The 22,553-nt window shown below is 45.7% G+C and overlaps 2 protein-coding genes across 2 annotated transcripts in view; both read left to right on the plus strand.

Moving 5' to 3' along the window:
* The window catches only part of LOC126036560 (ran-binding protein 3-like), a 34,010-nt gene extending 24,757 nt beyond the window's left edge, over positions 1-9,253 (plus strand). Inside the window, exons 14-15 of the mRNA XM_049796500.1 lie at positions 2,404-2,596; positions 8,021-9,253. Of these exons, the coding sequence (XP_049652457.1) occupies positions 2,404-2,596; positions 8,021-8,064 (237 nt within the window). The 3' untranslated portion in view covers positions 8,065-9,253. The remainder of the gene's footprint in view (positions 1-2,403; positions 2,597-8,020) is intronic.
* Positions 9,254-15,723: 6,470 nt separating this feature from the next.
* The window catches only part of NADK2 (NAD kinase 2, mitochondrial), a 367,514-nt gene continuing 360,684 nt past the window's right edge, over positions 15,724-22,553 (plus strand). The window contains exon 1 of the mRNA XM_049796491.1: positions 15,724-15,843. The gene's annotated coding sequence lies outside the window, so the exon portion shown is untranslated. The remainder of the gene's footprint in view (positions 15,844-22,553) is intronic.

Consider the following 22,553-nt stretch of genomic DNA (forward strand, 5'->3'; position numbering starts at 1 on the left):
CATCCCTTAAATTCTGTTGTGGCACTTCTGGACAGCAAAAAAAAGACATGTATTAGGAAACCAAGGTACATGTGTGTGGCAAGGGTTGCAGGAAGCTACTTCTACAGTCGTCACTGAAGCGGCTGGTATCCTTCCCTATAGCTAGTATCCAGCCAAACTAACACTGAGACTCTTGAGTGTGGAAGGCAGATTGGTCAATGCGTGAGACACCCAGCAGGCACTGCCAGAGCCTCGGCATGTAAGTAGGCTGGTCTAGTAGTCAGTGGAGCCCACTCCTCCAAGGCACCGGCAGATATTTTTAACTGCCATTTAAATTTGGTTTTCCCATGTCCCATGAATGATTGATACATTTGGTTCAGGGATATTATCCAAAGGGCTTCTCATGAGTGAGGGAGAAGAGTCATATGATGCTGACTACAAAGTAGGCGGTCCACAAGACTCCATTCGGTTGATCCTACAGTACTCACCCAGGTTTGCGCAGAGGGCTGGCCCTGCCCACTCCCCCATGCTTGTTTCTCCCTCCTTGCTTTTGGTGGCATTGGAATTCATACAGCTATGAGTGAGGCAGATCAGAGAACTGATCTGGGTGGGCTTTTTTTGGTTTTGCTAATTTCGGTTTTCAGCTTGATTCTATTCACCCTGTGATTGCCCTAACGGTGGTACTGGCACAATGGAGAGGGTAGAAATGAAGGGTCAGAGGATGTACGGAGGCGAGTCCACCCCTCTTGGCAGAAGCCAGAGTTCATACTAGATTAAAGTGACAAAGGAACTCTGGCTTTTCAATGAATAAGTAAAAAGCTACCAATAGAAATGATCAGACTGAATAGCTGCCTTTTTCATATTTATGACCCTGCGTTTCCTGAAAAGCCCTGTTATCTTCAGAGCTCAGATTTGTCCACTGAGAGCTGCAGTTTGCAGTTGAGACATCTCAACAACTCTGAATTGCTTTCTTCTTTGCCCGTCTGTAGGGAGAGAATGGTTTGCTGCTGCAAGTCTGGGTGGCACAGAAGGCAACCCTGATCTGCTGCTGCTTCCCAATTCGCATGCTTTTCCACCTGTACACACTGAAAGGTGTCATTCCAATCCAAACAACATGTATTTATTCCTATTGCCAAGCGATACAGATAGAAATTACTCTATGTGATGCACAGAAGTGGAGAGCTGGACTACAGAAGACCATATGTAGTTACCCTCTGGTAGATGATCTGCTTCATGACAATGTAAGAAGTACTCTACTGGTACTTCTGGCAATGCCCAAATGCAGTGCTTTTAGGAAGCCCAGGCAAACATGGCCACTTTGTATGGTCTGTTCACCTCATTGACCCCCAGCATCCTTCAGTGCTGGATTAGAGATGTGAGAACATGCACCCCTACTTGTTTCCTTTGCTATCTATTTTGTGAAATGATTGCCCCTGAATTTTTCCAATTCCTTTTTTTAAACTTTTGTGACTATATTTTTGACCTGCTGTTTTTAATTTACATTGTCTCTCCCCCCTCTCTCCTGAAACTGCAAATGTAGAAGTTATTACTCAACTCTGTGAAAAAGCACTTTCTTTTATGCTGATCCTCTACTGCTTTCATTAAGCGTACGCTCGTGCATTTATTGTGTGGTTTGATGAACAGCCATACCATATGCAGTTTATCTACCACTTTTATAATTTTGAAAACCTTAGTTATACCCCATTCTTATCCTTCTTTTCAAACTTGAAGTGTCTCAACTCTTCCTAAGGAGCTGCATCACACCCTTGATCATTTTTGGTGGCCTTCTCTTTCCCTTCTTTAATTGTGCTATATCCTTGAGATGTGATGGCCAGAACGGAACACAGTACTCAGGACATGGCTGCTTGAAGGTTTTATGTACTGGCAAAATGCTGCCTTGTCTAGTTCTCAGTACTCTTCTTGATGCTTATCTTCTGTTCAAAAATAGCAGCAGAATTCATAGTATCTTTAAATATTATAATCACAAATAATTTTTTGTAGTTAGGTTTTAAAATTCTTACATTCTGTAAACCAAAATAATGTAATACATATATTAACATTTCAGTGCTTTCTTACTTCTCGAATCATACTCGGGAATTGTCTGGAATATCGAGTACTCGGTACAAACTGAGCCATTCTTCAGGGGAAATTATTTTTAAGCTTATGTTTCTTGTAACTATAGGGAAAATAATCAACAGCTATATATTGCAAAACTCAGACCACTTAAAGAAACGTGACCTTATTTGTATTTAAATTTATTTTCTGAAATGAATTATTAAGTGTGAATCTTAAATGGATTGCTGTGATTAAAAAGGACAAAATAGAGCTCCTTCATTACTTTTGAAAATTTCTCAGTCAGCTTCTCTATGACAAACAGAGGTTTTTCTTGGTTAGTTTGGACTGAATGCATTTTATGTTCTGCAGGCAAGCTCAAAAGACACCGAATACCTGTATGCAGCAATGCATCACCGCCTTGTGGCATTGCGAAGCTTTGCTGAGCAAGAGCCAGATGCCAATCAAGTAGATGCAGAGTCAGAAATAGCTTTTGAGCCATTAAACTGTGATAGTGATGATGAAGACGATGAAAAAATAACTCAAGTGAGCAGCAGTGGATATGGTAAGCAGAAATTTTCCTGGGAATGCTGTAATCCTTTCAAGGTATTTTCTTGCAAGCAATGACAATTGTACTACTTTTTTTTTTTTTTTCGTGCTGACTATAACTGCCATCTGTTACAGATACCCTTTTTCACGTAGAAGACGGTAATTCCTTTTAGTATTTTGACTTACTACTGTTAAAATGCAAGGTTTTGCCAGATCAAGCTTCTACACATCTTTATAGCAGTGGAATACTCTTTTGACAAAAGGCTGAGGGTTAAGAAATTTTAATATTGTCAAGCTTTACCTAAAAGTTTCTTCAGTATATTTCAGTAGAAATGACTAGAGGTATTGAGATACTAGGTGTTCCTTGAGTAAGTGAAAGTTGAGTCCATTCACATCAGCGCTTACGTAGTTACTAAGGGCTTGAAGTGTAATGTGTTTACTAAGATAATTTATTATGCAGTGGTTAACTTGATTTAAAAGACTGATTCTTGATCAGCTATAACAACTACCTCATTAGGAAATCTGAAGGTCAAGATTTATGCACCGGTTTTGCCAGCCTTCTTCAACGTCACAAAAATGTAGGCTCCTCAAAGGGAAGAATGCAACTAAAACAAGATATAAGGGGCAAGCTGCTGACTTAAACCTTCTCTAGAAGCTGTTAATACAGCTCACAACAAGGCTGGGGTCACATTTGCAGAAAGCAAGGCAGAAACAGCTGTCAGACTTAAAAGCTCTTCTATCTTAGCAAAAGACAAGTCACATTTCTGGGGCAAATTCACTTGCTTGTGCCAAACAGCTACAGTGGATACAGGAGCTGCCAATTACATTCAATTTTCTAATAGAAGGACTACAGCGGGCATGTTTGAGTTGTTGCTCATGGCATTAGTTTCCCTCTGCAACTGAGCAACATACTGTCCTTATATTGTAAACTCTTCCTTTTAACAACTATTCAACAAGAATTAAGTCATGTATGAGTAACAGCTACAAGTGACTGTTTCCTTAAGGAAGTCTTTTTTCACCTTTAGGCAAATAGATTGCAGTTTACAATGCTCGTTCCCATTATTAATTGTTGTTTAACTACATTTCAGTAGCATTCAGTGCTCTAAGCAAAGCATGATGCTCTTATACAACATTTTCTCACAAATACCTTTTTTCTGTTTAGGAAATGGGAAAATTGTTAGCTGTGAGAACTCCCTGGATTGCTCCCAGATAATCCAAAATTCCCTCTGTAATTCCTAAATAGTCTCTATTGGCTTTTACAAAGAGTTACTGGTAACTTGGAAACTCTGGATGGAGCTTGATTCCTTTCCAGAATTCTTGATAAGAATTCTTTGTTCTTCTAGGGGAAAAAAAAAAAGAGGGGAAAGGGAATGTCAAAGCAGTGTAGGAGCACAAATTTACAAGTTAAATATTTATTTTGATTTGCAGAGACTTCTGATACAAATATTCAGATGGCAGCCAGCAAACAGATTCTGAGATATGAGTGTCAGGTGCTGTTTTTTCTTGATCTTTTAGTTTAAGCATCTGTCCTTCGTTTACGTCCAGTTACTGACAGCAATTCTAACAATCCCTTTCAGCTGCTTTTTCGATGACTTCTAGCATTTCCTGCTTATCTTAATCTCTTCTATTATTCTTAGAGCCACAAGGTTTTAATTTTGCATACATGTCAGTTACTGGTATCCAAGTCCCACTTACTTTACTTGCAGACATTCACCTCTTACACATGCCTATCCCTGGAACTCCCATTTCCAAAACAGGAGGAAAAATATACCTCATGGGTTTAGAACAGGGTGAGGTCAGTTTTAAATATCAGCATAGAAGCATCCATTTGGATGCAAGAGATTAGATCCTGCATATTTAAGAGCATTTGTTTAAATCTTTCATTTTCATGTGTTCTTTTTCTTTGAAGGATGTGTGTGAATAAGTCATCTTCTTTTTATTGATGTAATTCTGTTTCAGAGATTACCTCTCCTTAAGACCACATACATGTTAAGAAGCTAAGTCCTCAGTGACTGCTTCATTACAATAAATAGAAAGTATGCCTGCATTTTATTTCCTTCCATTCTACCTGTTTTGTCTCAAAAGAAATCAATTATAGTTCTTTCTTTTCTCAATACAGGCAATTTCCTTCTTGTTAAACTGAATAACACAGTTCCCTAGATTATGATATCTATTTCATGACACTGTAAAAGACATGAAAAAGTAGATAAGAATTATCTTTAGTGCTAGAGACTGAGGAAGAAGGCAAATGATATATGCCGTAAGTGAAGTGTTATGAACACTAAAGTGATCCTATGTTTGTTTGCAAGACATTTTGGTAAGAATTTTTTACACAGAATTCTTCATTAACAGGATGTTAATGATGTATAAGGACACTGTATAAGGTAGTAGAGGTATCTCTACCATTTTGCAAATTCAGTATAGATATTTACTCCAGCATTTTTTAAATTCTTTATTGCTTTACTTTCAAGCAGAGATACTATTTTCATAAAGTCCATAAAGAATAAGTTGCTGCACCTGCTCCTTTTATCAGATAATATTTTACCAGTTACAGCTTGGATATTTCTACCAACAAATTGCTCTGTAAACCTAAGTGCAGAGAAACAGAACAATTAATCTTTAAGCGGATTTTGAGAATGGATAAGATCAATAACTCTCTGGGAAGTATTAATCTTTTCCCACTGAATACAGAGTGAGCCGAGGAGATGAATTCAGACTAGACAGCAAACTTCTAGGCTGACCAAAGTCAAGCAAATCTCTTCGTCCATTTCTTTCATTGCTAGTTCATTTCTCTGCTAAGTATTGTAACTGTGTTTGCCTCCAGTTGTCTTTGTTAGATTTAGGTGAGGACAGATCAGCAGAATTCTTTATTACACGTAAGAAAAATTTTCTCAGTAAATAACAAATAAAACAATGAAAAATGCTGATTGAGTGATTGGACCAAGAGTGCTCCCTTCTGAGGGAAATGCCACTGGCCTGAGACAGTTCCGTGACTCTCCCCTTTAGTTTTTCCTCTCCTTGGACTTGGAAGCCTTACATTCTTTGCTGTGTGGTAGATCTGCTTCAACAAACAGAACAGAGAATTACCCTTAGCCAGACATATGGAACAGCCTAGTATGGGAGCACTGCTTTCGGGTAGACAACGAATTGTTCCTGACCCCTGTGGATAAAGAGGACTTGGCACCCTATCAGTCTGTGTCCGGGGCTTGTTCTGCAACGAGTACCATAATGTCAGACTGTTGCCACTACCTCCTCCTGCTTTGCTAATAGATCTCAACCATCGATTTGGGGCTTTCCAGTGTGTTTGCAGACCTGTGCCAGGTGTCTGTGCAGACAAAGTCCTCTGACTCTGGCTTTTTAAGGACCTTGACTACAGGCAGTTACAAATTCAGCACATGGGAGTATTGAATTGCACTGCTAATATGCATAAATTCCATGTGTAGTTATTGGATAGACAGTTCTCTAACGCAGACACTGTGCAACTCTTGCAGGCTGCCCATCTCTTTCCACTTGGCAGCACAAACAAACCAGGTACCCGTGTCAGCTTCAAAAAACCATCCTGCCAGAACATGGAACTGTTAGAGCCCCAACACCTAAGCTTGCCATTGGTAGCAGGTGATTGGAAGTCACTGCTTAGACCCATAAGTGACCAAGATGTCTCTGAAAATGGTACTCTTGTTTCTGACTCTTCTAAGAGAGTTTTTCCGTCTTTTCTTCATAGGCATAAGGAGATTCTGTCCTTGCTCCAAAGGAATGCATTTTGATCACATTTAGAAACGCCTCCGTCATGGTCATCAGAAATAGTGGAAGGTTCTTAAAGTGCTGTAACCCCATTAGTATATAGAAAGAACTGTTATGCCTCGAGACACATGAGGCATTTCTTTCACAGGGGAGTATGAAATGCCAGTTGTAGTAGTAGAGTAGCATGGGGCTATAGGTAGCATGGTTCCTATGATTTCCATCCTTTTCCCTTTCCTGATTTTGCAGGAATTTATTTATTTGTATCCCTAAGGGAGAACAGAGAAGCTGGAAAAGTACCTGTGAGGGACAAGGACGGCGGTGTCACTAGGCAAAGAAATGCTTTACGCATTGTTTCTTACACCGTACCTCACCAATAATTCTCTTAAATCTTCTCCTAACTTCATCCTGGTTGAGGTATCCTCTCTTTTGATCGAGGTGTCCTCTCTTTCTTGGCATGGAATTTTCTTTTAGAAGCTGTTAGGGTGAATTCAAAGATGCTGGAGTCTAGGACTAGGTAAGTCCCAAGAGGTCTCTCTTGTATGTAGCCATAGACCTTAAGAGAAAACCACAGTGTGCGAAGACATCGTGTGTCCTGTATGGATCCAACAAGAATTGCATGGATTTTGGAGACTACTGGTGTGGAGAGCCAGACAGTGCAGCCTTTGTTCTATTTTACAGACCTTTTCTGGTCCACTATACAAATACCTCCCATGTTGGCCTCATTAGGACTGTCATCTGTTGGTGTTGGTCAAGATTTAAAATGTTACAAGAGCTTTTTTTATTTTTAAGTAAAATACTTCTAAAGTTCTTAAAGGAACTACTGTTCAGCAACACCACAGGAACTCCTGAAGAACTGCTATCTTTGCTTGATGTTTCTTGTCAGTTTAATTTAAATTCTTTCCAATTGTTAAGGATTCCAAATCATAAATCTCAAACACACACTCCCATACCTGATTGTGATTAAAACTGAGGAAAAGTTAAGAATTAACTTCTTTGTTGGAGTCCAAGTTTCTGCATTCTTTGCAGCAGAAGTCAGTAACATCTAAAGCAGAGAAGAAGAGACAACTCTGATTGGCTTTAAATGCTGACATATTAGGAAAGGGGCGGGGGGGGATCAGATTAGTGTTCTGACAAACGCAAGACCTTTCATTTCACCTGTAAGAAGTTTGAAACTTATAGTTAGTATTTAGCAGGAGCCAGATGGTAGTAGCAATTTTTAAACCGATACTGAGTTACATGGCTGGCATTAGTCAGCTGTATCTGCTTTTTTGCAGATGAGTCAAAGTCATAGAGATTACAGACCAAAAACACCCCTGGGTACTTTATCATGACCAGTGAGCTGTTTGAAGATACGCTGGTTTTCTCACAGCTTAGCGAGCATCTATTACAAAGTGTTAAGACAATGTTCCCTGTATAGAGTGAGATGATTTGCATCACAGACACATGTCCTATCTGGACATCTGAATCCTTAAGTGCTTATGTGCTTGTCTTTATTGACATGGGGGGTCACAGGCTTCATTCACTATTCACATGCTCAAATATTTGTGAATAATCCTGTGTTATCTAGTTAGATATTTACCTAAACCAGGAACTGATCATATCCAAACTCTAACCTAGTGCTCTGGTATTATGAAATACCAGATTGTTTCAAAACATGAATATGCTCAAATAAGCAGGATTTTTTCAAATTCTTTTTCAGATCATTCTAGATGGAACCACAGGCAGTCCATAGTCTGCTCCTGACACCTACCAGAGGTTACAACAACATGGCTGGGAACTCATCTTCCCAAAATGTCTAAGCTGACGCATTAGTCCCAGGAGGGAGGAAATCAGATGCATTTTCCTTTATGAGTTTTAAGCAAAGATTCATTTTAAGGACAGCTTAAGTTTAATACATTGAGAAAGAACTTCAGATGCACTTTTGAGGATTCCAGTCAGCCTGCTTTGCACTGAGATGGCAATGACACAATGGCTTCCAATATTCAAGAAGTGTTACCAAGGCTTCAGATTTTAGAATTAAATATATTTAGATGCATTATTAAAGTAAGGAATTTTATAGGGAATAGATGTTTATTCATCATATTGATGGATAAAAGCACATAACCATGAACTAATAATGTATGTGAAGAGATACTTGTTACTTTTCATCTGTTATTTAAAAGATACATTTGGAAAGCTTTAAATCAGGCTTCACTGAAAAAACATTCATTTAAAATTGTGTGGTAACATTCAGCATCCTGTTTGTAAGTACATACAAGCAGAACTGGGGATGGCAGTTTAGCATGACCAAGGCCTGTGAAACTAGCATTCATAACAAGGTTTTTTTTTCTCTTTGTTTTGAAAATACCTGGAGTTGCATACTGGTTATAGAATTCTGTTAAAGGGCAAAGAACCACAATCTGCCTTTACAGCCATAAGCACCAGGAGAATTCAGCATGAGGAACTGCAAGTCTGTTCTAGAGGCATATGAGCTTTAAAATCTAAAAGTATATCCACTTGCACTCATGAACACCTCTTCAGTTGCACAAAACAAGCACCTGCACTGTTACTTGTCCATTCAGTATGCGCAAATAAACGCATGCACAGTATAGCTGGATATCTGCCTAAAAATTTCTCTTAAATGTGTGAGATTATCTGAAATTACTTCTGCCTTAGCTGTAGCTATCCCTGAACAGCATCGTTCCTTGAAATAGATTAATATGTTACACATCCTAATATGTGCAATAATCCCAGCAGTGCCAAAGACCCACTCACTCTAGAAAAGTGATTCCACAAACTACTGCCTTTGACCTAACCATTCTCATGAGGAATTAGAAAAATCAATTCTCTCTAATGCCACCTATGAATTAAGAGTTACTGGATCATTCATAAGCCTGTGCACAGTACAGACACCATTTATACTCTGTATTTTCTATTCATTCTGTCAAAAGAGAAAGAAAATATGCCTGTAATCATTCCGCTGCGACTCTCTGTTGCCTTGTATATTGTTGGTTACCAAATACTCTTTCTTTGTCATCCTCAGAGCTGAAACAATGTTCTGAAATACCTGAAGTCCTTTTAATTAAGGTATTTGTAACAATTTTTCAATCTTAAAAGCTGCGTCGCACCCGAGGAGTCAAATTACACTTTAGTTTTCCTGTCTGAACAACATGTATGAAGTTGGAAGAATACCAGCTTCTTCCTGAATTCTCAGTGCCCTGTCAAGATTAGCATCCAGGTGAAGCTGGACTAGCAAGCATCTGGATTATGCTGAATCCTAAATACCCTGCCAAAATTAGCACTTGTCTGACATTGATTTAGCATCTGGATGACAGTAAGCTTAAGTGGGACCGGGTTTTTGCCTTCAGGAAAAGGGGACTGCTTCACAACAGAGCATCTGTGTCAAACACTGAAGCACTGATTGCACTCTTCAGTCTGCGAGTAACGTCTTTCCATAACTACCTGTACATTGTGTCCTTTTCTATCGGCCTTGCTCCTGACCACAACAGTATTTGCATCACTGACCTTCATATTTCATTGCTGCAACTCATACTCGGGAACAAAGCTCCATGTTATAGAAACTAAAGCAGTTGTAAAACACAGCAGCCCTCTGTATTTAGCAACAGGTCATGGTGATAACTTTGCCCTGGAGTTCAGCTGGCTATGCACTGAATGCAGAGTTTAATTTCAAAGTCTGTCCTGATAATCAAAGCCTTCCATGAAACAGGATTTAAGCACCCAAGTGTCACGATATCCCTCTAAATTCTACTACAGCTGTAAAATCCTTGTCAAATGAAGGAGTGTTCCAGGGCAGGCACAACAGAACTTCTGCAGACACAGGACTTAAACTTTGCCATTTGCTCCCACAGCATAAGGAACAAGGCTTATGATCATTCACAAATAAACTCTCCTTTGATCTGCCTCTTCCTAGGATTGTTACATGTATACACGAGTACACACGCAAACCCACATGCTTACGCACACACACACACAACCACACACTCTCAAACATGAAGCTACATCTCCTAAAAGCTGAGGAGGAAAAGAGATGCTTAACTGTTTTGAAGGGTTTGGATACTGTGGTAATAGATGACGTATAAATAGGTGTCTGTGCAGACATCTTTATGGTATGAATTTTTACTCCTGAGATCCTAGTTATTTATTCTGTTCAGTCTCATTGCACTAAAATTCATTGTCTCTCAAGACTGAAAGTATGCTAATACATAATATATTAATTTGGTGTTAAAAATGTGAAGATTGTCATTTTATGACAGCCAGAGCAACGATTGCTATGCCTGAGCAATAAACAACTTTCTTACAGCTTTAATTTCCATCTAACTAGTCTTATTTTGTGTCCGAGTTAGAGCTTCCTACAGACAGTTCCTTCCAACCCCGTTTTCCTAAGGAAACAAGATTTAAACTGTTGCGTACTCTGTCCATCTGTCAGGCCCACTTAGAGCCCACTGTTCAGTTTCAGAAAAATTGGATGGGAGGTAGAAGGCTCAAAGACAATTTAAGTTCTTCGTGAAAATTGGCAACTGTTGAGTGACAGAACTCGGAGGAAGGTATCCTTTGAGGAAAAAGTTTCAGAGTAAGCTTGGTATTTTCTGTAAGGCTTGTGGGGCTGAGTGATGCATTCCTGCTTCTGAACAAGCTGCAGCATTTGCTGGGAGGGAGGAGAAAGAAACCATGGCAGGATGGATACCTGGGATTACTGTGTCCTGAAGACGGGTGTAGGGATATGACCCAAATCCATATGAAAGTAGATATCGTTAATTTTGCTGTTTGTGGAGCAAAGTGTTCTTCCATGTTTCTTTCAGATGAATGTTACTTACTTATTTCTAACAAATCCCAGTGATTAATTTATATATGCGAGGGCTGCAGAGCTGGAAGCTCTTACATACGAGTACAGTAATAATTTTCAAAAGGAGGGAAGACTAACAATTCCTCATATAAGGATACATATGCAGATATCTGCCACTAAGATTAGGAGTTTCTAGCAAAGTGTACTTGGATGGGAGAGCCTAAGTGGCTTATGTTCTGGAGGTGTTTGTATCTCTCTAAATCTTGTCACTCAGGTTTTTACATCATGATCTTCAGTGACCTCCCAATTAGTTTTGGCAGACTGTATGAAGTTAAGAGTTTGGTACTGTCTCTGTTGAATGAATGAATACAGGGAAAACCTTTAGCACAGCTGATCCTGCTTTCAATGCTGCCGACAGCCAGTATGACATGGTCAGGGAGGGAAACAGCATCCTCTTTCCCTACCTACCACTGGGGCATGCTGGCAGGAAGATCTAGAAGCAGCATACCTTGCCTGTTCTACAGCAGTTGTCTGTCTGGAAAATGGGCTTCAGATTACCGAGTCGTCTTGCACAAACACTAAAGTTACTCTTACAAAACAATGTGTCTGCAGCTGTTCAAGCATATTCAAATTGCTTCTGAAATGGTGAAGTCAGTTGTGTTAGTCCACTTCAGGACAGTGTAGTTTGCTTTGCATAAGCAAAGAGTGGGAAGAAAAGTAGAAAAGTAGATTTCTGTTAATTGAAACATATTCTAATGAACGTGTGGACAAGAAAGCTTGACCCTTCCCATTGGTTTTGTGTGACAAATTTTCAGCAATTTGCATTTGTAAGAATAACTGCACTTATTTTGCTTTTTCTGAAGTATTCTCTTCTGTTTTGGAATTTATGAAGCAGTCGTATGACCCAACTATGTAATCACTGATGAGGGTACATACGTTGCGAGCAAAATGGAAGCACCCATGGGTAGAATCTGGGATCAGAAGTTTAATCAGACTACACCTGCTAATGTGTTCATCTACCTGTCCTGTCAAGATTCTGATGTGCTGCACGAGTGATGTGTTCTCTAAGCATTAGTCTGGAGTTTCCCTCTGGATAATCAGAATTGACAGCTGTGGTCAGCTGGGCTCAAAACCTGAGGGCTCAGTTTTGTGAAATGTTACCGTGATGGTCTGTTCATCTCCCCCTGTGTGAATGCAACCAACAGTGACAACATTAACATTTTCAACAGAAAGACAGCACTGTCATTTTCAGGTATCAGTAGTGCGTAGGGGCATATAAAGAAAGTATAGAGCATGTGAATGATTGGATTAATTTTATCACTGGTGATTAATTCAATGATCACAAGAAGGCGTTACTCACAGACTTCAGTAAGGAGTAGAAATGAACAGTTGTCCCGCACTGTAACTACTCTAGAAGCAATACGTAAATTCCTTTGGATGCAAAAAGGCTGCATTTGGAGACCTTCTTATGTAAAACTGCTGGCTGGTACAGTCATGCATTGCCACTTTTGCAGCTAGTGTAATAACTTAGGAATTTCCTAATTTAGTGTTTACATACAAAACTTTCCAGTTACATTGGTTTTTAACACTGAATAAATTATTTTATTACACAGAGGTTTTGGGTTTTTTTAAGTCCACTGTATAATTTGAAGAATGTAGAGCTAAGGATGCCTGGTTTTCTACGGATTTGCATCTTGAAATTTACCTCATGTATGATAACTCCTTGGCATCTAAAATGTGCATTACTCTGAAGAGTTTTCCTTACTGCAGGCAGTATTGAGGTGTCCATTTCCATAAGGAATTTTTAAGTACTCTCTGCCCAGAATGAAGCTGGTCATGGTTAGCCAAGGGTCTAGAAAGTCACTACAGTGGGAATTCACCTGTGCTTCATACTTGTATCCTGTAGGAATACCAGGCTAAAATGCCTGTGCTTATTAATTTAATTCTGTATGAACAAATCTATCCCTTAACGCACTGGGTATATTGCTCCGAAGTCATTGAAGATGGGGTGTGAAGACATGTCGTGTCACAAACTGTGAATATATTTCAAAATACATGTCATTTGACAGATACTTGTGCCTTGTTCCTGTGTACCAGTTGTATATTCAAACCAAAAGGTGTGGTAAGGGAGAGTAAATAGGCCTATTCACAAGTAAGATGTGATCTGTAAGTGACATTTCACAAACTCTATTTTATGTGTTATGGAAAGCTTAAAACTTTTTCCACGTAGATAATGGGGTGTCGCATGGTGATCTGTGCGCTCTTCAGCTAGTCAGTCTGTCAGACACTTCCTTCTGGGAACCCTGGATGAATCACTTCTTACTCTGTGCCGCAGCTCTACCTCCAGAACATTTAAGATATCATCTACTGGTTGGAATTTACATTTTAAAATAAGTATTTCATATTTTATGCTTATAATGCTTGCTGTGGGCATTAATTCAAAAGACCATAACAGAATACTTGCGTGGCCTCAGAGTAAAATACTGTTCCATACTCAAGTTTGCCTTTCAAGGATGAAAACAGTTCCGTATAAATAGGTAATACACGAAGCACAGAATCCTAGAGGTGCAGCTCAAGGGTCAAATAAACTATCAAAAAGATAACAATTTGGAACACAGCTGTAAATTTTCAAAACCTCTTCTTATCCTTTTGGTCTCCAGGATCTCGTATTATCTACTGCTTTGTACAATCCAAAAGTTAATAGTTACACAGAACGAGGCATTAGCTGGTTAGCAAGAGAATTAGTTATGTTTAATTACTCTCCTGGTAATCTGATTTGTGGTAGTTTCCCTCAAGGCTAAGCTAATCGGTAGGTAGAAAAACCTCCTCCCCGTCAGTAAAGACTGGGTGGAGCTTTTGTTTAGCTGAATGGGTTTAGCTATTCTCATTTCCTAAGGCTCTCCTAGCAGAGCAGCGTAGATGGGTGCTGGGCTGACAGGTAAAAGCTGCTGCTTTCAATCCCTCCTCACAAGGAGAAGCTGTGACTTCCTCCAGGGAAAGAACGGGCACAAGGCGAGTAATGAGAAAAACGTGCGTAAACGAGGCTTTCAGTGCAGAAGTACTGTCTGTGAAAGTCAATACCTGAGAAGGCAGTTATTAATAATGATGTAACCACCGCCCCAACTGTGAAAGTCAATACCTGAAAAGGCAGTTATTAATAATGATGTAACCACCGCCCCAACTGTGAAAGTCAATACCTGAAAAGGCAGTTATTAATGATGTAACCGCCCCCCTCCCCCCATTTTTTTAGATAGTTTGCTTACAATACTGAAAAGTAACACACGATCCTTTTTTTTTTTTTTTTTTTTTTAAAACCTGGACACGCAAAATGCGGACACACACACTCACAGGCCCGTTTCACAGGTCTTTTCCCAAGCCTGCTGCTTTCACCACGTTGCCTTTTTCTGCGCTTCCTCAGACAGTGGAATAAACGTAATACAGAGCAGAACAGTCGTGAGTAAGAGATTGACCTCTCAAATCACACCCTTCTCCTCCCAAGATGCGGTACTTGGTGCTTTTAAAACAAAGCACCTGTTGTGTTTTTTCCTAACTTCCAGAATCCCTTTCCTCAGACAAGTTTAACAAGGTAGCCAGCCAGCCTCCCCGCGAGGCACCTGCGGGAGCTGCCACCTCAGGATTTCCACAGCCCTCTCAGCTACCAACTCTCGCCTCCCCCAGCTACCTCAGAGGACGCAAGCGGCTTTATTTGTCGAGCCGTCGCCGCAGGAGGAGGCTGGGCAGGAGGCGGCTGGGCGGGAGGCGGCGAGGGGACGCAGGAGGTGTCCCTCCGGGGCGGGGGGGAGCCGAGGCAGCCCGGCTGAGGGGACCCAGCCCCTCACGACGGCCGCCGGCGCGCGCCCACCTGGCTGCCTCGAGCCCCGCCTCCCGCGCGGCGGGGGAAGCGGCACCGCGAGACGACGGGCGGGTGGGGGCAGGCGACTTGGTGCGCCAGGCGCATGCGCAACTCCCGCTTCCCGAGGCGCGGGAGGGGGAGCTGTCCCCGCCTTCCCCCCCTGCGGCCGGCGCCGTTGGTCTCGAGCCGGACGCATGCGCTCCGGCGCGGGAGCCTCCCCCGCTGCTCCTGCCCCGCCCCACCCCCCCACCCACCCCCGGAGGGTGGGAGTCTCGCGGCGCGCTTCCCTATTGGCGGGGGCCGCGCCTGCGTGCGGGGAGGGGCGGGGCGCCGCGGCGCGGCCGTGCCATGTGTGCCGAGCGCTGCCCGGGCGGGGAGGCAGCCTCAGAGCGGGGGCGGCCGCCGCCGGGCAGCGCCGCGCCGCGCCCCTCCCCTCCCTCCCTCCCTCCCTCCCGCCCGCCCGCCCGCCCGCCCGCCCGCCGGCCGCAGGCTGCCGCCCCGGGGCGGGGAGCGAGCCCGGGCGATGTCCTCCGCGCGGGGCTTCCTCGGCGGCTCCTTCTGCCTCGCCGGCCGGGCGGCCGGGCGCCGTTCGCCGCCGCTCTGTCAGCGGGCGGCGGGGGCTTCCTCCGCCCTGCCGGGGCTGTCGCTGCTCGGCGGCGCCCGCCGGCGCCTCCTCGCCCTCCGCTGCGCGGCGGAGGGGGCCGGGGCCGGGGCCGGCGCCGGGCCGTGCGCGCCGCCGCGGCGGCGGGGCTGCGGCGGGCTGGGGGCGGCGGGCGGCGGGTTCCGGCCGTCGCGGGTGGCGGTGGTGGTGAAGACGACGCGGTACGAGTTCGAGCAGCAGCGGTACCGCTACGCCGGGCTCTCCGAGGAGGACCTCAAGCAGCTGGTGAGCGGCGGGAGCGGGGCGGCGATCCCGGCCTCCCCGGGCGCGGCCGGGCCGTGGCGCCGGGGCCGGGCTGTGGGGAGGCTTGAGGAGTCACCAGGGCGATGCCCGGGCTGCGGAGGGGCCCGGCGTGTCCGGAGCGGGCCTGGGGCTCCCCCTCGCCCTGCGCAGGGGCGGGGGGGCGCGGGGCGGCGCCGTGGTCCGGTGCCGGCGGGCGGGGGCGCGGCCGCTGAGCCCGCGGTCGGGCGCTGCCGGGCGGCTGTCCCCGTCCCGCCCCCCCCCCGGGGCCGGGAGCCCGACTCGGAGCTGGGAGAGGGGGAGCGGGCAGCGCCGCTTAACCGCCCCTCGTTCGTCTGTTGCCGATTACCGAGGGACTTGTGTAGTAAGCGTGCTCGGGTTTTATCCTCGGAGCGGCCCCGGCAGCCTTCACCAAGGTGCAGGTGTTTTCGTGCAGTGTGTCGCGTAAAGCCTCTGTTTGGAGGAGCGCCTGCTGAGGAGAGCACTCTGTTCTGAAAATCCTCTCCGAGGCTTGGAGAGGACTCGTTCTCGCTTCCTCCTGCTCCTTCGCTCCGCACCCTTGCCTCGCTTCCTCACTTCACCCTTCGGGTGTTTTTCTCGTGACTCCTCCAGCTCAACAGCCAAATCTCTCGTTCGCATCCACCTGCCTGGCTACGGTTTTTAGAAAAGCCTTTCCCTGTGGTCCGTAGGAAGCATTCAGTACAAAACCAGGCGGCTGTTCCGCTAGTGAGGGTGTACTGAGGAAAGCGGGTGTTTCCAAGAGTCGATACGTGCGCCCAGCAAAGCGGGTGTTTCCAAGAGTCGATACGTGTGCCCAGCGTCTAGTGTCTTTATCTCCACCGAGCACAGTGACCCCCATCCTGTCCTCCGTATAGCCTGCGGCTGCCTCCTTCCAGAGCTCGCCTGCCACCCGTGGGCTAAAGGATGGTACCTGCTGGAGTTCACTTTGGCCGCCAGCCGTCTGTGCGGACCAGGTCATGAGCTGATAGGATTGTCCTTGTTGTGAATAAGACCATTCGTTTGGGTCTGTCTAGTCTTTGGTCTCTTACAACTGGAAATATTTGAGAACTGTATTTGTTTGCAGCATTTGCGTTAAACTTGCACACGTGCTTAATTTATGTAGCGGGGACAAATGCTGTGGTTGCATAGCCTTGCTTTGTAAAACACCAGGATACAAAGTACAGTGTCTAAAGCAGGGGGTGCTTACGTTTCTCTGCATACTTCAGTTGGCCATCCGCCTCCTGTGGAATTCCTGTCTAAACGTTTTTACCTATTTTGTAAAGCTTTCTAGTCAGATTTCACACGGCAACAAGTTTAATGTGGAAACGTAAGCCTGTGTTCCTGTTCTCCCCTACGTGTAGGTTCCTGTTGCTGAGAGGTCCCTGTACTTCCTCTCATACGGTGGCTATTGAAAAGCAATGTCTCCCACAGCTCACCTGTAACCCTGCTTTTCTGTCTTCGTTTAAGCCTCTCTTGAGGAAACGTTTCTTGCTGTTAAGTGTAATCGGGTTGTCCTCAGTGTGCAGCTAAAGCCAAGAAAAACAAACTGGCGTGTTTGGTCACCTTTCCCTAACTGCTTGTGTGCAGGCAGGACTGGGACAGCGAATCGGTTAGTGACCAGTGGTGTTAGTGTTGCACATCCCTAAAGGCGCTCTCAACTGAATGCGCGATAGCTGCAGTTTTTTCTCTGACAAGAAGGCGTGGTTTGCAAGATGGGTCGCCTGTATCAATCTCAAGAAGCATTTTAAAAAAAATTAACTGTGAGGGCACAGTGTCTGGTTGTGGTAGTTGCAGAAACACCTTAGACTTTGTCCTTTTGGAGAAGCTTCAAGGTGTAAGATAATTCTCTATATTTGGGAGAATTCTAAAATTTTTGTTCTATGACTGGTGCTTTTTTCAATCTTATCTTTCCCCGGAAAATACCTCCATGTGAGGAATTGCAGCAGTAAAACTCATAGTGCTGCCAGGCAGACAAAGCCTAACTTGCCTATGTGTGTAGCAATATTAGGCTAGGCTCTTGCCGCATGGGTGGGAATGCAAAGATTTGTGCAAGAACACACTGAAAAGCTCTTCCAGAATTATATTTTTGAAATAAGAGAATGAAGGAATTCTCCTTACTGCCTGCCTGGTTTTCACATTTTTTAGGTGACGTGTAAAGATTTCTGTATTTACCTTCTGTTGTGACTCTGGTCTCTGATTTCGCGCCCCCTCCCCCCCAACCTTTCTGAGCTAATAGCAGTCTCAGTAAATAATATGTTAGGTGAAGGTTCAGGAGACCCTTGCCCCTTCTGTTGCGGACAGGGATTACTTCTTAGCAAAGCGATGGCTTCAAAGTTTCCTTCCCCCTTTGTGCTGCGTCCTTTGAGGGCAGCTTGGGGACATGATGGATTTTGCTTCCTGAGGTTAGCGGCACTCTGTGCTCCCTGTGTCTTTGCTTCTCCTGCCTGGGGAGATGTCAGAAGCTGGTGCCAAGGCACTGCCCTTGGACGTGCATTGGGTCCCTACTGCAGCTACCCAGGGTGATGCTCAGTTTATCCTGAAGGTTGTGAATTGAAGCGGCCACGAATCTGGCATGGGAGCTCAGTCACACCGAACGGTCACACAGAGGGCAGGGTGTGAGTCGAGGCTCACGTGAAAGCCTGCTCTTGGCAGAGCGGTGAAGAATGAAAGCAAAAGGTTTGGCTCACCTGATGCTGAAAGCTGTCGGCTAACCCAGGCGGGTGGTGGTGGTGGGGACTGTGTTACGTTGCAGGGACTGAAGCTCGGGTGAGCCTAGAGCTGGCTTGTGGTGTGGCAGCGTTGTTGCGGCATGAGGGAGCCCCTACCAGTGGAGGAGCACGGTGCTGTTATCTGTCACGGACCTTCACAGAGCCAGAGGCTGGCTGTCTGAAATAGAGAAACTGAATTTCAAGGCAATGTTGGAGGCCTAGATTTGAGAAGCCCTACCTGGGCTTGTTTGCCTGCCAGTTGTGGGCAGAGGAGATTGCTTGCAAGCTCCTGGAAGATAACTGATGTCTCTACTTGGAAGCTTCAGATTTTAGTGTAGCACAAATAATGATCATTGTGGGCTTAAGCAGTTATGCCTGATTACCAGGGAGTTGTGCCTGAGGCAGGAGAGCAGACCTGAACTTAGCTGTTACAATCAGTGTGTTTATGTATTAAGACGGAAAATGCTGTTAAGTCAGTTAATGCAGAGGTGACACTGCATGTGTGCCTTTGGGTGCATGTCCTAATTAGCTGGGATGTGGTCCGTGTTTAGGGAGACTGAAGATAAATTGTTGGCATACACCGATAGATATTAAAATGTGATCCAGATCGTAGCGTGATCATATATATGATACACTGTATGAATCACAGTGTACTCCAAGAAGCAGAATATCTCAGTATTGAAGCTGGCTGGCTGACACCTGTGATAGGCAACAGAGGCCCTGAGCAGCAGTGGCCTAAATACTTCTGTGGCCTTTCTTTTGGACACACTAAGTGAGTTGTACTATACAAACGCTATTAAATGTCGTAAAGTGAAAGATGCGAGGTCACGATTCCCGAATTCTTTCTGTGTGCAAACAGACAGGAGAGGTAAAGAAGCAGTCTAGACAGAAGAGTAGAACAGATGGGGGAGAGGTGGAGAGCAAGGGCAAACACTTGAAAGAGTGTTTAGTAGATCTGTGGAAGATTAAATCTTGCGTTGCACCGCTACATACATCGTATGCGTATTTGCTCCAGGTGGTTGTTTTTACAGATATTGTGGCAGAGCTCTTAGACACTTACAAATAAGTCTTTTAAATCTGTTTATAACTGTACCTAAACACATCTGACTATCATAATTAGTATTGTAATTGTATTGTATTGTAATTGTAACACCGAGATGTTCATTATTGAGACATTTGTAAACAGTCAATAGGAACAGTCCCTGCAGAAGTAGTCGCATAGGACAGTCTTCTGCATGTGGTTAAGACCTGTAAGTGCTGGAGGACGCCTGCAATGGAGACTCCTTCTTCTTTCTGACAGTGACTAACTGAGGGATTTGATCCCCTACATCAGCATTACCCCATGCCAAGATCCCAATAACCTAGTTTGTTTGGGTTTTTTTAACTGATACACTATGTGTGAGCACCTGTGCAAGACCGACACGGCAGCAGCCATACACTGCCTGTGTGTGATCGCAAGTGCGTCCTGCCTCCTCCAGCTCCCCGTGCCCCCGGAGGCATTGATGGTGTATGAATGACCATGACCAAGGCTTGCCATGCATCAGCAAGGGCTGGCTTTCCTCCCAGAGGGAGGTCTGCAGTGGGGCTGAAGGGGACACCACTGCTCACCTGTGCCTTGCTGATGAGCCCGAGCTGGAAGGAGGCAAGCAATGCCAGGTTTGTGGCTCGGAGAGGCAGAGCAGACACAAGCAGTGTGCAAAGCACTGCGAGCAGGTCTTGCAGCTGGGTAAAACCCAGTGCTGATGAATGCCCAATGCCCACAGGGAACCATCCTCAGTCACAGCCCCTCCCCAGACGCCTGCAGGCACCCTTGGCACACCATGTCCTCTCACCTGCCACCTCAAAACCAAGGTGCTCGATGCGTCACAGCCTTGCTGGGGTTCTGGCCTTGCAAACAGCTTTGCCAGCCCATGCCTGCTGCATTTCTCACCAGCACTGTGGCTGCCTGCAGAGGTTTTCTGACTGCTCAAAGTGTGGTCATCACCGCTGCCTTGCTGGAGCACCCTAGGACTGCTGCACAGCCTCTGGGGAGCCCTGCCCTGGAGAAATGTTGGCATGAAGGCAATAATAAAGTCAGGAGGCTGCATGCAGTAAAGCTGCAGGCTTAGCGGGACGCCCTGTCACTGACCTGGCTGTGCTTTGGGGTGGGAGCAGTGTCCTGTGGTCCTTCTGCCACCCTCTTTCCGATTTCCCAGGTTCCTCTAAAGCAGGTAAAAGGCTGCACAGACCAAAGGACACCACAGCAGAGGGCTGGCATAAAGGCATTCTGCTTAGGAAGGCTGTAAGGGAACTGAAAAAGCTGGAAAAATTCCAGGGAGGCACGGAGAAAGAAACAGCAGCATCGATCCAGAAGCGGAAGGTGGACCCAAGGGAGAAAAACGTGAAAAGCAAATCACAGGCAAGTCTGCAATGAGGCGGGCTAAAACACAGAGCAGGTGGAGAAGTTGCTAAAGCCAAGGATGCTGTTAGCAAATCTCTCCCACGGCATTCATCGCAGGAAAACCAGGGGAGCAGCAGGAGGTGGCAGCCCCACCAGCCCACTCCTTTCTTTAGGATGCTCAGACCCCAGGCAGGCTGCCAGCACAGGGCATGCAGCACCATCTGGGGTCAATTTGCGACTGGACGGCTTGAGGACCAAGCTTCAGATTCAGTCGTGGAGCTGAGTTTCTTGGAAATCATTCATTTTGGCTGGGCGGGGTGACTCAGGCAGCACTGGCACTGCCCATTACAGTAAGTCACAAAATCCAGTAGGCTGGTGTTTGGGGCTGGATTTGCTGGGTCACTGCTTTCCAGTAAATGCCGCACTCTTCTCTAGGGAGCGTTTTGGGGCTGGATGTGCTGCAGCTACCAGCGCTGTGCTGCCGGTATGGAGCAGCCCTCACCACTCACCAGGATTGTGGACACAGCTGAGATGCCACTCCTGACTGCCCAAGGGCTGCCTCCGAGTTGGGGGGACTCCCAGCCAGCTTTTTTGGGTGCAGAATGGCCCCCCAGCTTACCATCCCATCATGCTCACCCAGCATTAAGGAGGGAAAAGCCAACGCTGGCCCGTGTTTTATGCCAAAGGGTCACTTTGGGGATGCACCATCCCATTTGGGCTGGAAAAGGGGATTTCTCAGAGCCAGTCTCTTCCTGGAATAACCAGATGAGAGCTTCACCCTGCACCCACGCAGCTTCCCCAGGACATAGCCACAGACTGCACAAGGTTGGGTTTAAAAGAAAAAAAATTTATTTGGTTTCTGGGGACATGTTCCCCCAGAGCTGATAACAGCCCTGGTGCTTGTACACACCGATGCTGCTAAGGGGCTTCCCGGTCTCCCAAGCCCAGCTGAGGTGAGAGGGTTCTTCCTCCTCCTTTCAGCCCATTGGAGTGAAGTTGTTGTGGCCAGTCCTGGGGGGAAGGAGAAGCCTATCGGTGCCTGGCCGGCAAAGGGGCAGGACCTCCTCCCCAGTGCCCCCAGCAAAGCACTGGCTCACGAAGACAGCTGTGGAGTCTGGGTGAGCAGTGGCTGTTAGCATCCCAGGAGGACCCCAGCTGCTTTTGGGGCTTCATGAGCACCAGCTCATGGAGCCCGGGTGGGTCCCGATGTTTGCAGGGAAATGCTCTGCGGCAGAGGTGCTGCCAAAGCAACTCTTGATGCTGCCTAGCCCAAACAGTGTTTCGGGAGGCATCCTGCTGCCTGCAGGCACTTGTCCAGAGTGGGAAGAGATCGGGGAAGGACAGACTGGGGACAGGAGAGGGGGCAGAGGGATTGGGGTGGGTGCTGGGACCTGCCTGAGCTCCCCTCCCCGTCCAACTATCCCATCCAGGCACAGCTGCCGCTGCAGCTACCAACCAGAAAACTTCTTCCAGTTGATGGTGAAGCCAAAGGAGCACTGCCCATCCTCGTCCAAGTGCTGGGAGCTGACAAGGTGGGATGGCTCGATGGGTTTCTGGGCGCTCGACACGGCGGCGTGGTACTCACCAGAGAAGTTGCCCTGGCTGTC

This window comes from Accipiter gentilis, chromosome Z, assembly GCF_929443795.1.
Source record: "Accipiter gentilis chromosome Z, bAccGen1.1, whole genome shotgun sequence".
Taxonomy (NCBI): Eukaryota; Metazoa; Chordata; class Aves; order Accipitriformes; family Accipitridae; genus Astur; species Astur gentilis.